Source organism: Syngnathus scovelli, chromosome 2, assembly GCF_024217435.2.
Source record: "Syngnathus scovelli strain Florida chromosome 2, RoL_Ssco_1.2, whole genome shotgun sequence".
Classification (NCBI taxonomy): Eukaryota; Metazoa; Chordata; class Actinopteri; order Syngnathiformes; family Syngnathidae; genus Syngnathus; species Syngnathus scovelli.
In genome coordinates this window covers 7,136,014-7,151,796 of record NC_090848.1, presented here as the reverse complement: position 1 = coordinate 7,151,796, position 15,783 = coordinate 7,136,014, and the positions used below count along the sequence as shown (strand labels likewise).

The 15,783-nt window shown below is 44.8% G+C and overlaps 1 protein-coding gene across 1 annotated transcript; it reads left to right on the top strand.

Annotated features, from left to right (window-relative positions):
* Window positions 1–244: 244 nt before the first annotated feature.
* Window positions 245–3,815, top strand: mafba (MAF bZIP transcription factor Ba). Its single transcript, XM_049752295.2, has 2 exons — window positions 245–455; window positions 667–3,815. Exon 2 carries the CDS (start codon window positions 674–676, stop codon window positions 1,952–1,954), a length of 1,281 nt encoding a protein of 426 aa, XP_049608252.1. The 5' UTR covers window positions 245–455; window positions 667–673; the 3' UTR covers window positions 1,955–3,815.
* Window positions 3,816–15,783: the final 11,968 nt, after the last annotated feature.

Here is a 15,783-nt window from a genome sequence, read left to right as displayed (position 1 = left end):
AACTGGACCTCATTACGGATTGTTAAAGGTGATGAGAAAATGGGGGAAACGAAGGAGCGCTGGTGGCGTGGTCCCACCTTGTGGCTTCTCCGTCAGCTCACTGTTTCTTGCGCACCTCCGCCTCCTCTTTCCCTTTATTTCAAGTGAGGGTTCGCCTCCCATTGGAGGGTGGCGTGCCACGGATCCCGCCTCTGGTTGTGCGTCACCGCGCGCTATAAGCATAAAGCGCTGGCTGGGCTGCGAGCGCAGTCTGCTGGATACTAGAATAGAGGAGAGAGAAAGAGCGAAAGAGGCGCGTGAATCTCTGCGGTGCAGAGCTGGAAAATCTGCTTCTAAGCGAAAATCAGACTCCCTATTTAATCTGCTCACTTGCTGTTTTCATTTTTCCTGGAGAAAAAGAGGACTTATCAAGAAGTTGCAACGAGGACTGGTGCCCATCTCTGCGAGCAAACTTGGTATTTCTTTCCCGTTCTTATTGATGTTTTGAAAGTTGTTGTGAATGCACATCTACTGAAAGGACTGTTTGTGCACTGAGGCCACTTGCTGTCGTTCTACCTCCTGCCTGGCTGTCAGTGACAGATCAGAAAACATGATGCAAACAGTGAGCAAAGCTTAGTCTGAAAGTTTTTTTTTTTTTCTTCCCCTCCTGCACTTTTTTTCCTCAAGGTGTTTCATGCTACAGCAAGTCAGTGCGCAGCGCTGGATGAACCAAAAGAACTATTGCATGAAACAAGAAAGGAGAGAAGAGACGCTGATTCACAAGTCCGTTTTGGCGACGCTCGCAAGCTCCTTTGCGTACCTGCAAAAGAGTCGCGACGGCAGCATGAGCGCAGAGCTGAGCATGGGCCCGGAGCTACCCAGCAGCCCTCTGGCTCTGGAATATGTCAACGATTTTGACCTGATGAAGTTTGACGTCAAGAAGGAGGGTTTGGCTGGGCTGGAACGCGGGGGAGTGCGTCAGTGCAACCGCCTCCAACCGCAAGGCTCTGTGTCGTCCACGCCAATCAGCACGCCTTGCAGCTCGGTGCCGTCGTCGCCCAGCTTCAGCCCCACGGAGCAAAAGAACCACCTGGAGGAGTTGTACTGGCTGCCCAGCGGGGGCTACCACCAGCAGATGGACCCGCAGACCCTCAGCCTGACCCCCGAGGACGCAGTGGAGGCCCTGATCGGAGCCACGACCCACGGTCACCCTCCACCTCCGCACGTCCAGCAGCAGCTGCAGCAGCAGCAACAGCAGCAGCAAGGCGCTTTTGAAGGCTACAGGGGTCCACATCACCACCACAGCCACCACGGCCATGGGCATGGGCACGGCCAGCAACACCACCACCCGTACGCGGGGGGCATGGGCCACCACGCCGATGAGCTCTCCGCTCACCCGGGAGCGCACGGCCACCCGCACGGCCAGCATCACCATCACAGCAACAACATCCAGGATCCCGACAGCCCGTCCCCGGTGTCCCCAGAGGCCCACCCGACGCTCCACCACCACCGCCACCATCACCACCATCACCACCACCCGCACGGCCACTTGGGCCAGTCGGCGGCGCACCACGGCTCCGCGGGTGGCGGCGGCGGGCTGAGCGTGGAGGAGCGCTTCTCGGACGACCAGCTGGTGTCCATGTCGGTGCGGGAGCTCAACAGACACCTGCGTGGCTTCACCAAGGACGAAGTCATCCGCCTCAAGCAGAAGCGCAGGACCCTGAAGAATCGCGGCTACGCGCAGTCGTGCAGGTTCAAGCGGGTGCAGCAGAAGCACGTGCTGGAGAACGAGAAGACGCAGCTGATGAACCAAGTGGAGCAGCTCAAGGCGGAAATCAGCCGCTTGGCCAGGGAGAGGGACGCCTACAAACTCAAGTGCGAAAAACTCGCCGGGTCGGGCTCGGGACCCAGCGGTGGATTCCGCGAGGCGGGCTCGACAAGCGACAACCCCTCCTCGCCAGAGTTCTTCATGTGAGTTGTTTTTTTTAGAGACAGCATCCACCTTGAACACAAATTGACTGATGGCAACCGACAAGAAACTGTTTAGGACTCTGGGCGACAATTATTTCCACGATAGAAGATCCACATGTAATCACGTGTCCATCCAAGCGTCCAATTAAGTGTCGTGGCGGCGTCTATTTGTACACTAGATGACTTGCGCGTTGAAAACACTTTTCAATTCCCTCCTCTGAGAAAAACGTCGCCTGATGAACTTTAGCCCGCCTTGGGGCTTTTACCACATAATCTTGCTACTAAATAGCGGAGCAGACTCGGCAAAGAGGCCTGGCGTCTAGAATCTTCTCCAAAATGGGGGAAAAAAAAAAAATCAAACACAAGCAAGACTCCTTTATGCAAATCTGTCGACTAACCCGTCACCCGGGAGGACATTTTATGCAACATCTCATTGATTTCTTGCCTGCTTGGTTATTATATTCCAATATATAGAGAAACAAACAAAAACATACATTAAATATTAATCCTGCATGCTGGACATGTATGGTAATAATTTCTATTTTGTATTTTCATCATCTCGTGTATATTAATAAGAGCATGTTGTTGATCTGCGCTTCTCCATATGGGTTTTGGGGACGGTTCGAGAAATGGAGCGGGGACAGAACAGCAGGACTGCCTGTGCAGTATCATATAGCGTCATATGCTCGCGGCTGGGGCGGGGTGGGGTGGGGGTTTATTTGGGCTTGTAAATATTACGCAACCGCAAAACTGCACAAGATCGAGGAGGCTGGTTTGAACTTCTTTCTTTCTTTGTGTTACGTTTCTCATTTATATATTTTGTTATCGTTTCTCATTTGCGGGACTGACTGAGAGAGGAGTGCACTTTTGTTCCATGTTTGTCTGTTGAATTGAAAAAAAAAACAACAACAGCAAACTTTATGGCAAGTGCGCTTTTGGATGATTATCTCTTTTTGTTGTTGTTGTTCATGTTGCAAGTTTTCATTTTGACATTTGCACATACCCCCTTCCAGGAAAACATTATGATGCTTCAGGAGTGAAGTGCTAAAATAAATATTTACGGGAGATTAAGATGAGTTTTTATGGGGGCGGGGGAAGGGGCTGACTGAGCTTACGCAATTATCTATTCACTCAATAACAAACACTCAGGGTGAAAATTTGAACAGGCTTGATTTAAAATTCCAGGTAATATTTTAACCCTTTTCCCCAAAGTAAAAACTGTTTTTAATTACAAAACGGAATTAAACAAAACAATCATTTTTGATTGACAGCCACCTGTAGCATCATCAGTGCACTAAAGATTGATATTTTACATATAAGCAATTTGTTGTGATTGAGTTTGGCATTTAGTGCAGTGTTTTCCTGATTTTTTTTTTTCTGCAGGACAGTGAAAAAAGGGGAAACAGGTGGTGCAAATGCTCAAAATGAAAATATTTTATATGTGCTGATTTTGTTGTATTATTATTTGATGATTCTGGTTCTGCTGGCCAGATGCATAGTTACATAAAGTTTTTATTTTAATGATTTAAATTAACAAACTGTCAGATCATATCGAATAAGCATGGTGCTTGCATTTGAAAGTGTTGTTGAAAAGTCATGCATTTATCAATCTTTGGTTTTCTTGATTCAACTGTGTTGAAATCGAACTGAAACTGCAGCAGCGGGTTGTTGTTTTGTTTTCAGCATTTCCATGTACGTTGTCATGTTGGGGATCAGTTTTCAATCCTGTTTATATGAATAATAGTTAAACACCTAAATTTGAACTGTTCCATTCAGACTGGTTTCTGTTTTGTCTTATTTTGGGGGTTGTGTTCGGAAGAAATTGTTTCCTATTTTGCTTATTAAAGTCATTGAAATGGCAACAATTCAATCTCAGAATTTTTACTATTGCACGTCATTTGTTTTATTTTATCTCAATTGACATCGACATCAGTGAGGCGTTTTAATATCAGACATTCATATTTCAATAAACTGCAGTTAGGGCGAAGATGATTCACGAGGACGCATAACAAATATTTTCTACACATATCAGACATTCGTGCACTTGATGTGTCTGAATGGTGTGGGGGGCGGCATTTGTGGCGCATGTTGCTGACTTGTGCGCAAACTTGCGCGCTGGGTAAAGGGAGATCTTGACCTTGCAAGACAGAAAAAATTAAAATCAAACCCTTGGATTAACATTGAAGAATCATTTTGGGGGTCGTACATGGCTTTGAATACACTTAGAAGCTCATCCTGGCGAGTTGGAGAAAAAAAAAAAAAAAAAAAACCCAAAACCAAGGTCCTGTCCGATTGTCTGCTGAGATGATACGAACGCAATTACGTGTATTTCATTTTATTAGTGAATACTAATCTATGACTCTCGGCTTGACACACATTGATCTCGCATAGCTGTGTGCATATATATTTTTTAACGCGGCGAATGTGTGATTCAGCTACATGAAATGATCACGATCCAACACACTTATTGTTGATAGAGCGTCAGTGGAAGCAGCAAAGAATATCTTAGCAAGTTTTTACTTGCGTTTCTGGTGTCACACCATTATCTGGCCCGTGTCTGCACATTCTCAAGGACGAACAAACGAGAAGTGGAATAGAGCGGATTTAGTTTGAACTCTCCCGCCCGGCTCTGCTTCTGCAGTCTGGGGGGATTGCAGTTGCATGGGCTGAACGGGGACAAGCGGGTCTCCACTTACACGGATGGTTGAGTCATCAACACTGAACAAAAAAAAGTGGAAGGTTTGTTTTTTTGTATCTGGATGATTTCTGAAAATTCTACAGTACCTGCAAATTAGTCACTTTGCATTATCAAAGGTAGCCTTTTTCACTACTTTTGAATGGTCGATAATGTGTAAAAAAAAAAAAAAAAGTACCCACACGTGTTGACTGACAAATAGTACAGATATTTGAAAAAAATATTTCGTTTACCAAATTGTGACTATTTGAGTTTTATACGCACGCACGCACGCACGCACGCACGCACGCACGCACGCACGCACACACACACACTTCATATATAGCCTATAACCTAAAATATATAGGCCTATAAAGACAATTGGAGAAAGAGTATGCTATGACCGTAGAAGTATAACACACACACGCACGCGCGCGCGCACGCTAGCGCACACACACGCTCACACACTAATTATTGCATTATCACTGATGACATCACCACAGACTTGTTAAATTACAGTACACAGAATGTGCACCACAATGACAGCAAAAACACAAGTTGGTAACAATATCCTAGACGCAGGACCTGGTTTTGCAATTTACGTCATTAGAACAACATTTGTGCATGGTCCTCGGCAGTACAGTGTAGCTCCACATTGAGAAACTGCAGAAGAGCAAATAGGAATGAAGGCGACACGGGAGAGTAGACGAGAGCACAAGGCTCAGCTCAGCGGAAGAGCCAAGGACACAGTGACCAGGCGCTCTGTAATGATTTTAGTCTCCGATCACACATTCACGCCCCCCCTGCAGAGATCCTATCTGCATTCAGCGTCCTTATTCTCTTCTCAGCAGCAGCAACAGCACCACTAACAGCAGCTAAGACTCTCCAGACCAGTTGTCAAAACGTGAGGTCATCTATGTATTTCCCAAGTCTTGGCTGCATGTGCTTTTTTCACCCTGTTTGACCCCTGTCTCTAAACACCACGAGTTTCTGGCTCTTGCATAATTAGCAATATGCTCAATGTACAATATGCATTCCACGAGTCCATGTGTGGTTAGTTTAATCATTGGTTCTAATTCTTTCTGAAAACAAAAAGGGCAGTCCACTGAACAAAGGACATTTTTTTTCTACTTGCAGATCCACATGGTTTTCTTGGAAATTAACAGAATTGGGTAGAGTAGCCAAAAATTGTGCTAGTTTTGGTGTATCCAGGTTCTTCCCCCTGCTTCTGTGGGGCGTTTGCATCATTGCCTTTCCCGCCCACATTCCAAGATCATGTGTATTTATTGAAGACGTGCTTAGGGGCTCTCTTAGCGTAGGCAGTGGCACCTGCGTTGTGCATATGCTGGCACATCCAAATTATTGTATCAGTGCAGTGCTCGCTGCATGGTTTGCTTATTTGGCAGACCGGGCTGTGTCACGCTTGGTGGACCGGCGCAGCAGAAGGAGAGTCATGAAAATGCACCAACAGGAGTAACAATACGGCGGAAGAAAGTCAATCTAAACCTTCCACCTGCTTAGACCACAACTAAACACCAGCACGGAGAAGACAGATGGTTAGTGTAACATGCGTGGTCGAGTGCTCTGCATATAAAGGCAATGACAGGAGCCACTTTGATTGGACATGAATGAAGCTTGCTGTGACCACTCCTACAGCAGCGCAGGCCTCCTTCCCATAGATCTGCAGACTTGCGCTTGTCTGCAAAATTCATGGTCATCTTTCTTCAGTTTTCATTTCTACTCACCTGCACTCTATACACAGTGACATTTTATATTAGCTTCACTGCAAACACAAAATGGCAAAAGTGCTTGTTAGCACAAAGCTTATCCTAAATATCGGCTATGAAGACATTTACAGCAGTAAACTCCAGATGTGTGTATGTTTGAATTGACACTAAACCAAACCGTCACACAGATGCACTCCAAAAATGTCATATCAAACAGTCTTCCCATAACAACACAGACGTTTTATGCTCATATTTGACTTGATACATGCTGTCAAAATATTTCTTTGTCTCCTCATTTGACCTACACTCGCAAATCTCTTGTGATGCATTTGTGCCTTCTTGGTCAAAACTACACTCTGGTAGCTATGACAGACACAAATGGCCACAGCAAGTCAATGAAAGTGACCCGTGCGTACACCTCTGCTTCCGGGATGTGAAACCCAATTCCGGGTGGGATTGATCCTCATCTGGCCGCCGCGTGGCTGAGGCCAGCAGGGGAAGATAAGAGAAGACTCCGAGTGGTCAATGATATGCTTGGACAGAAAAGACACTTTGCTTTAAATGGAAGACATGGTTAGTGCATCAACTCAAATTCCATGCTACAGTTTAACGTTATCCTCTTGCCAGCATTTGCCTGTTGAATTTGAAAATGACGGTGAATATGTTTTGTGTTAAAGTTAAATTGCAGTGTTTAGGATTTGTAAGGTGTTTAAATTAAAAAAATATTTGATCAAGACAATTTCTTTTATAACACGTTTCTGATCTATTATGTGTTCCAAACACAAAATATACGGCTCTTGTGAACAAGGTGTGTTCTGCCTGCATGTGTGCCAACTTCTGGCTTGTCGTCTGTCCCTCGGATGGGAGGTAAATAATTGAATGGATCCATTAATAAATAAAGTCCGGGGGGGGGGGTAGAGGGGTGAGTCGTCTTTACAATCACCAAGCGATGAGTGGCACGGTGGCAAACACGCTTCCACTCTCTCTTTGCTCACTCTCACTCAGGCATGTGCTGCAGTGGACCTCGGGCAGGACGTGCCACTTCAACACAACCCTCATCCATCAGGACAAGGCGACTTCCTGTTAGGGTAGTGGAGGGAGCTATCGGGCAGTTTTACACTGTAGGCATTAGTAAAGTCCTGTTGGTGATTATTATTTTTACATCACATTGCCTGTTATTTTCATTGAAAAATTTACCAAGGGTCCACTGAGCGGAAAAGAGAAAAGAAAGTTGAGGTTGTAAAGAATGTTGAATTTTAAGATTATTAATTTTGAGCCTTTTTAAGGCTTCAGAAGTTTTGTAAAGAGGCTCATTTTGGATTTGGGATTTGTTCAATAGCTACATGAAAGAAAACATGTTGGCCTGCAAAGGCAAACATGCAGTCCCATCCATTTTCTCTATCGATTCTCTATTAATGCTCAGCTTTCTTCTTCTTCTCTCTTTCAAATCTGCTCCTCTTGTTTTTTCTTTCTGTGGGCCTTCTTCTATATTTTACAGCCTGATCTCTATTTAGATTTCCTCGTTTGGAGTTGCCACAACGCTCCCTGCTGCCAACATCTGTAAGTGGTTTGGAGGCAAGAGACACGATGGAAAAACATCAAAAAAATAAAAAAAAGAGCAGCACTGTGCTCTACTACTGCGCTGCTAAAGGAATGGCGGCTGTGAGAGGGCTACAAACTGCTCTGGGATCAGAGGCCCGCTCAGGAGCCGGGCCAGGCTCAAATTTAAAAAGTTGGCAATGATCCTTGTTATTTGCAAGGAGACACATGTCAGTATCAAGAAGAAAAAAAAACCTGTTATCATTTACTCTTGAGGCGGGGTAATCTGTGTAGTTTGTAACAAAAATGTACAAGCCACACTAGACTAAACTTCACACTGTCGGGGAAGGGGGGGGGGGGCATGTTGGGACCGCGCAGTTTAAGGTTTACTGGGGATTGACCTTAATCACGTGTCAGGTTTTAGGCAGATTGGACTTGAGCTGCAGCACTTTTAAAGAGATTATGTTATTGTAAGAGATTAGAGGAAGTAGATACATTGAAGGGAGCTAATGAGGGGGTTCACCCCTCCCCAGCTGCATGCCGGCTTAATGCATTGCTCACTGTCCTGTTGATAATACACACTACAATGCTATTATTGTGGCCTTTACAGTGTTTTTTTTTTTTTTTTTTTTTTGCAGCGAGCTTCACTGTTGATAGTTTGCGACGTGCAAAGTTTCATCTAAGTTGACCATTTATTTGAGGGCATGTGGCTGCCATTTACTGTGTTAGTAAAGTCGGTGAAATGGCGAAGGGGAGAGTCAGGGGATGTGTGTGCACAGTAGGGTCTCATTAGGTAATGAGGGTGATTACGCTGCATTAGGTAGTGGAGAAGCGAGGCAACAGCCACAGGGCGGGAGGGGAGAGGAGAAACATGTGTCTGTGATTTGCGGCATAAGCACATACCATTTAATTGAGACAAGCTGTCTCCGTGTCCTGATTGGTGCAGAGCTGTCCTCTGCGTGTCTGCTTGGTCCTCGCTGTCCTTAGCTCCGAGGGCAGAAAGACAGATGTGGTGTGAAAGGGTGGAAAGGGAGCGTGGAAAGGTACTGGACCCAGAGGGAGACGCTCTTCAAAGTACAGAGCGGAACGCTGCCCGTCTCGACTTTTCTAGGTCAGGCCATTGCGTGGAGAACAAGTAGAATATGGAGGTGTTTTGTCTGTGACTCAAAAAGGTGACCGATTGCGGCGTGATGCTTCGTCTTAGATAAATGACACCACGTTTACCCACAAAGATCAGCACTTGAGCACCAAATGTGCCACAGGATTCCCTTTGCCAGGCACGGCCCTGTCTTCTATAAGAAGGAAGGTATTTTTACCCGGTATAAAGTGCTGACCCAGTCTCAGGTAATTACACCCCTGTTGGGCTTTGGCACAGACATGTCAGGGCAATGCTGAGTGCACCTTACACCCCAGCCACGGGTAAACCACACTTATCTCACCATTTACAAGAGAACGCAGAGCCTGGCTCCAAATGAGAGTGGGGAAGTGGGGCCTACCTTGGCAAAGCCAACTAAGCGCTCTCCCATCAAAAGTCAGAAAGTGCGCAAGAAGCAAAATGAACTTTGACAGATTTGCAGCGAGAGAAGAAAAGCAAAAAGATATATAAAAGTGCCAAACAGTGGGATTATGGTCAAGTGGTACCTGTATGTGGTGCATTTCCTAACTATGGATTCAATCCAGTAATCCTTAAGAGGGTTAGGCATGTTCTAATCACTTGTAACACAATAATGTTGAGCATGAACAAGATACAACTTTCTTGGATTTTTATTCAAGTGTAGAAAAAAAAAACCAAAGGGCTGTACTGACAAGCCCGGATGACGCCTTCAAACAATTAGAAACTGATTCTTCCTTTGGATTGAGACACTTGACATGTTCTCAATCATAGTAATATTCATACAGTCTAATCGTGAAGGCATTTCCTCATTTCACGATTTACACTTATGAAGTATGTCAAGAAGAAGGGTGCAGGCATATATAGTAACCTGAAGCTTCACCCGACGGCTTTTTGATTAGCTCTATCCTTAGTTGCTTTTTAATTGATTGAAAGCTATTTGAATAAAAGCCACCAAGCTACAAATACAACTTTTGTCATGAAGCATGCAGGACACCACAATATAAATCAGTCTCTCTCATGTGACTTTGCCTACAATATGTCAAAAGTGTTACCAAGACGTGCTTATAAATAAAGGCCAGTATTCAAACAGTCTTCAAGGAGACAGTTTCAAGAGCTGAGCCAGTGAACATGTGCTTTTCAGACTTTGAGAGCAGAACAGGAAACCTTGAGTCTGTGTTGTCTTTACTTTGTCCAGAATCTATGTATCGTCTCTCCCGTTAAATGCATGCTTTATGGAAACTATGCGCTGTGTGTTGCGCGGCAAAGGGAAATGGTTGTGGTCAGACCGTAGTCCTTGACAGAGGAGGGAGGAAAGCAAAGAGTAGACAGAGGAGGGCTGCAAAAGAAAACCTTCTTGAATTTAAATGATGAACTTATATCCATATTTTATCCACATGTGAACAGGCACATAGGCAGGAAGGTCCTAGCTCAAGTGCAGCGTGTCCTATACTGGTGGGAATGTGCCACTGCACGTTAATTCTCCCTTCACGCTTGCGTTGAGGAACACAGAGCCTCTAATTGATGCTAAACAAACTGCTGACCTACACTCAGGATGAAAGTCTGTCCCTGATGCACACGCAGTGACACAAGCAACAAAAGTTTACTATCTGCCCTCAAACTCATTGGAAACTTCTTTCGCTGCAAGCACATGAGATGTCATTTATTTTTGTTTTCTAACTTTCAAGCTCACGTTAAAATGTGACGGGCCGGGAGTGTATACTTTGCAATTGTCCCTTGGAACGCTGAGAGGCATTTTGGAGAGCGCCCATGCATGCGTGAGGAGACAGTGGAAGGTGAGGGAGGGCCCGAGAAGGTGAAGTCCTACTCATCTCTCTCGCGCTCTCTCTCGCTCTCTCTCTCGCACTCTCTCTCGCGCTCTCTCTCTCTCTCTCTCTCTCTCTCTCTCGCTCTCTTTCTCTCTCTCTCTCTCTCTCTCACACGCACGCACGCACACAGTCACAGACTGGCTCATAAGAAGTAGCACAAGGATGCCTTTGTGCAGGCCACATTTCCTCGTGTCTCCTCGCGGGTAGATCATCTCTGTGCAGTCTGCTGCATGGAGGGCAAGTGCATGCATGCCACGGAGAGGGAATCCGAGGGAGGGTGGAAAGGAGTGGGCGAGAAGTTATAACCTGAATCTTTTTCCACAGATTCCCCTTCGTCTCTTGTCTTCCGAGTCTCCCTGTCACACCCTCCCCCTTTTCTCTCCCTCCCTCCACAGAGGAATCCAGTCTCTCCATTGGGACCACAGCCCTTTGAAGGTGATCCAGAATTGTGTCGCTCTGCCTGTTCGATTGTTCCCCTCTGCCACCTCCACTCCCTGCGCATCAGCCCTCGGGGTGCTGGATCCCGTTCAACCTGAGAGCAGCCATGCTGCAAATCCAGGCCCGGGCGAAACACCGTCGCAGAGCGCCCCGTTGTACCCCGGGGAGAACGCAGGTGGCCCGCAAAGACGGAGGACAAAGGGAAACGCACGCACGGTCATGTACAGTACGGTGATTAAATGCAAAGCATTGTCTCCACCTTCATCCCTTTGCTTTTCATAAGCCTTTTTTTCATCCCTTACACCTCCTCCCTCATTGCAGGCCACTTCCCCTCTGCCTTGCCTACACTTCCCGTCTCTGTCCCAAGGGCAAACTCATCAAACTGGTTCCTTTGGCACACCGGGAACACACAAATACGTACACACTGGGATGCCAGCACAACCACTTGATTCAACAGAGGGCCTTTCACTTGCAGGGCCTCAGAGCCGAGCAGCAGAAGACAGCGAATGACAAACAGACACAGAAGAGACAAAAAAGAGAAAAAGGCAGATAAAGAGAGAAGTGATCCAGAGGGATGTGCATTCCTTTGGCTCGCCTGGCTCTCGAGCACAGGAGACGTGTTGCTGGCTGTTCGCTTGACTCTCCTCGGGCCACATGGGGCTGGCACGCCTTTGCGCATGCCCGCATGTGTATTTGTGTGTGTGCGCAAAGGCTTATGTTTGTATGTGTTAAACTAAGGCAGACTTTGCAATTTCACTTACATTACCACTTTTATCACCTCTACTGTACGTGTGTGTTCCCAACCATAATAACCAGAGGAACACACACTTCCAGCTTACTGCTTTCAATTAAAACTAAAGAGCTTCCAGAACCACCGGGTCTTCTTGCCAAAACCTGCCGCACGTTTACACACAAGCAAATTTACACAAGATGGTAATTTATCTTATGTGACACAGCACAACTTAATTGCAATCAGATGATGTATGTGGCAAAAATGGTTTTGGTGCTGAAGGGTAATTCAGGTTTATTGACGTATTTTATATTTTGCTCAGGTTAACAAAAACATCCAAACAAGAAACCCTAACAGAGTCACAATATTATATAAACTGCTGCCATGAGATATCAGTTTAATCTGTAGAAATGGCATTTAACAGCATAAAGACCTCCTTTGGGATCATTATTCACAATTATCCAAAGTGTTGCCTACTGTATAATGCGTACCATTAAGTGCTTGTCCCTCATATCACCAAAAACTTCAGCATCTTTCATAACTCAAGGAACCTCTGTGTTTGTATTATATAATGAATTTAGCCCTAGGATAATACAGATTGTCTACTCAAAATTTTCAACCATTTTTTTAACTTTGAGAGCTCCCTTAAATGTTAAGTGCCTTACAAATTAATTGTATTATTATTATCATTATTATCATTATTATTATGGGGACTATTTTTTCATTCTTGTTGCTTTTGAGTACTATATAGCTATCTATAAAAGTACCCTATGCACGTTACAAAAATATAATCTGATTTAGTCGTAAAGAATAACGGTTTCACGATTCTGTTTCTGATCATACTTTGATCATTTCACGGTCAAGTCACTCGTTTCTCCAGACACCGCTGAACTTTTAGATGACTACATGAGAGTGGTGGCTACATCGATATTATCACATTCAAATTCCAATCATCTGCGATCTCTCTTGCACATCAACACAATTTACTTTATCAACAATGTATCTTTCTTCCACTGGAACCTTCATCTTAATCACCTCCTGTGTTCCAGGCCTGCGACGTCACAATGGTCACTACTGCGAAGATGAGCGTTCAAGCTATCTATAGCCAGTGTAGCCCTGGGGATTTGTGTCCTAAACTCCATATTCATGACACATCACTTTGAGGATTAGAAGGGCATCATCAGATAGAGGGGTTTACAGCAGCGCGCACACAACACACACACACAACACACACACACACACACACTAAATTAAGAGTCTCCGAGATGCTCAGTAACGTTGTTGTCCGGGTAAGCATAGATTAGATGCTCTCTAGGAAGTTGTCCACATATTTTGGGCCATGTGTTTGTCATTACAGTTGAGATGTATTTCTTTTCCAGAGCAGTGTGGGTGATTGCTTTGTATCGCTAACCCGAACAGTTAGGTGTTAATTTGGGCAGTGATTATTTGCCTACTTAGCCCTAACAGCCTCTAGTATTCGTCTCAAACTGCCAGTTCAAATACTTTGCATTGGACTCGCTAGTGTCAATTGTTGAGAGACGAAGGAATCCAAATTGTGTGAGGCGGGGGATTATTAAGGCCACAGGAATCTGATCTGTGGTAGTGGAGGGTGGGGGGGTGTTAAGGGATGTGGGAGTTTTAGTGCCCACAGTGTGTCTCTGTGCTGTGATTGTACATTTTGTGGTTGTATGTGCATCCATGCATGCGTGTGTGTGTTCTTATCTCCCCGGGTCCACGGCAGCAGGAGCATCAGAGGAAGCGTAGCCTTTCCTTCCTGTGCCTTTCACACTGTCACAACACACTCTGGCTATGAAACTCTGGCTTCATTCAACTTACACAGCGACCGAGCGAATTTGCTCAAGGAGAATGTACAGTATGTGTATGATATGTTGAATAGTGTATATAATGTTTATTTGACATGATGAGATGAATTACACAGGTGCTTGAAAGAAGCAAAGAGTTAGGAAAGTATGCTGTGGGCTGTTTGGAGGAACTGTAGATGTTGTTAGGGTTGTGACCTCTATGGGGAAGCTGAGGAAGGACACCTTTCGACTTGATATCTTGCACCTGCAGCTAGCCATGGGCAGAAAGCCACTCCATCCTGTTTCAGTGTGTGCCGTCCTTCAAAACAACACCGGCCCACTTTTGGTGACCACCACACGCCCCAAAACTACAGGACTACATTTGATGACAGCTAGTGAGCTGGAATGATTAAACTGAGGTGAGCCAAGGTAGTTGTGCAGATAACTACAGTGGTGCAGTTAAATTAAAGATTAAATACATTGAATCATTCCGTGACAATGTAGTAGAAATGAATGGAAATACCAACAAACCAAACAGAAGATGTGACCGATGAGATGGCAATCACTTAATGAAAGATTTATTTTTTGTTTCAAGTAAGTTGCACAGGACTAACGCATTAAAGGTGGGGGAAAAAGTATTTATCTTATTTTTTTTTTTACATCGCAAAAATCTGCCATTTGAACAGTTGTGTTTAGAGTTTGTATGTAGTCCAGACCACTCAAATGTGCACTGTACAGTGCAGCATATTAAACACACAAAAAACATACCGATGCTCTCTAGAGCTATTAAATGGGAACTGTGCCAAACCAACACTTCATTTCAATTTCAAATCCAAGGCCCGACATTGACCTTTCAACACTAAACTAGTTAAGGCGTCACTTTCCCTCTTCGTCTGTTCTGCTGCTTGTCAACACACCCAGTTTGCATTACCATGTACTTCCAATGTTGAAGTCAAATCTGTCTCCATGGAAGCTGTGATCACATTTTAAGAACCACAGACAAGTAGTTGTGACCCCTCATATGTATATTACTGTCTCCCTAGCCACAATAATCATTGATTTATTATTTGTTAGTATTATATCCTTGTATGCGAGCATTTGGTTAAGGGACCTCATCTGGGGAAGTTTTTCCCCAAAAAACGCTGATGTCTAAAGTATTCACCTCATCAGTTCAGCTAGAAAAAAGACATGGATTAAAAAAATCTAGAATTTATTTTTCAGGAGAAATAAGTAGCAATGTAAACATAAAGCCACAAGGTACTTACAATGAATTTTCAGCTTTGTGTTTGATTGCCATACACGCTGAATGAGGCGAGCTGGTAATTTCGCTTGACAAGCATAGATCGGCATATCTTTAAGAGGGAGGGTTGCGCCACTGTGGGAGTGGTCACAATTGAATTCAATCATGGCCAATCAAAGCGTCTCATTGAATGCAGCGTAATATTCCCACACTAGAGTCTTGACATGGATTAAACACATCTGTTGCACGAGGTGGATGCCCCATAACCGCCCCCCTGCACCAGATTGTTTATAAAAACAGGCCTATAAGTTGTGTGGGACACAAACACACTCGAAAACAGGCAGCATTTTCCCTGGTCTGTCTACACTGTTGAAAAAAAGAGGCCAGAGATTAAATATGACCATAAAGCTTGCGGGTAGAAAGAATAACTAGTGAGCACATGTTTATTGTCATAGCGAACCAAATTGTATCATTGTTTAGTCGCCATTTATTTTCGGACATAAAATGATCATTGCTGTCGTAAAAATGATAACCCTGGTCGTTAATTGAAGCCAAAAGACTTTGTGATGTCCAAAACGGCAGTTATACAAGACTCATACTGGGAGGACCGCTGTTGCTTCAAGCTCAAGGAAGGGCGTGTGAGTGTAAAATAATACCAAAAAACTACACCAAAGGAAGAGGGGAGATGGAGAAAAAGAGTGGGAAGAAAGCGGGAGATGGAGAGGGGGGTACCCAGGCGGGTG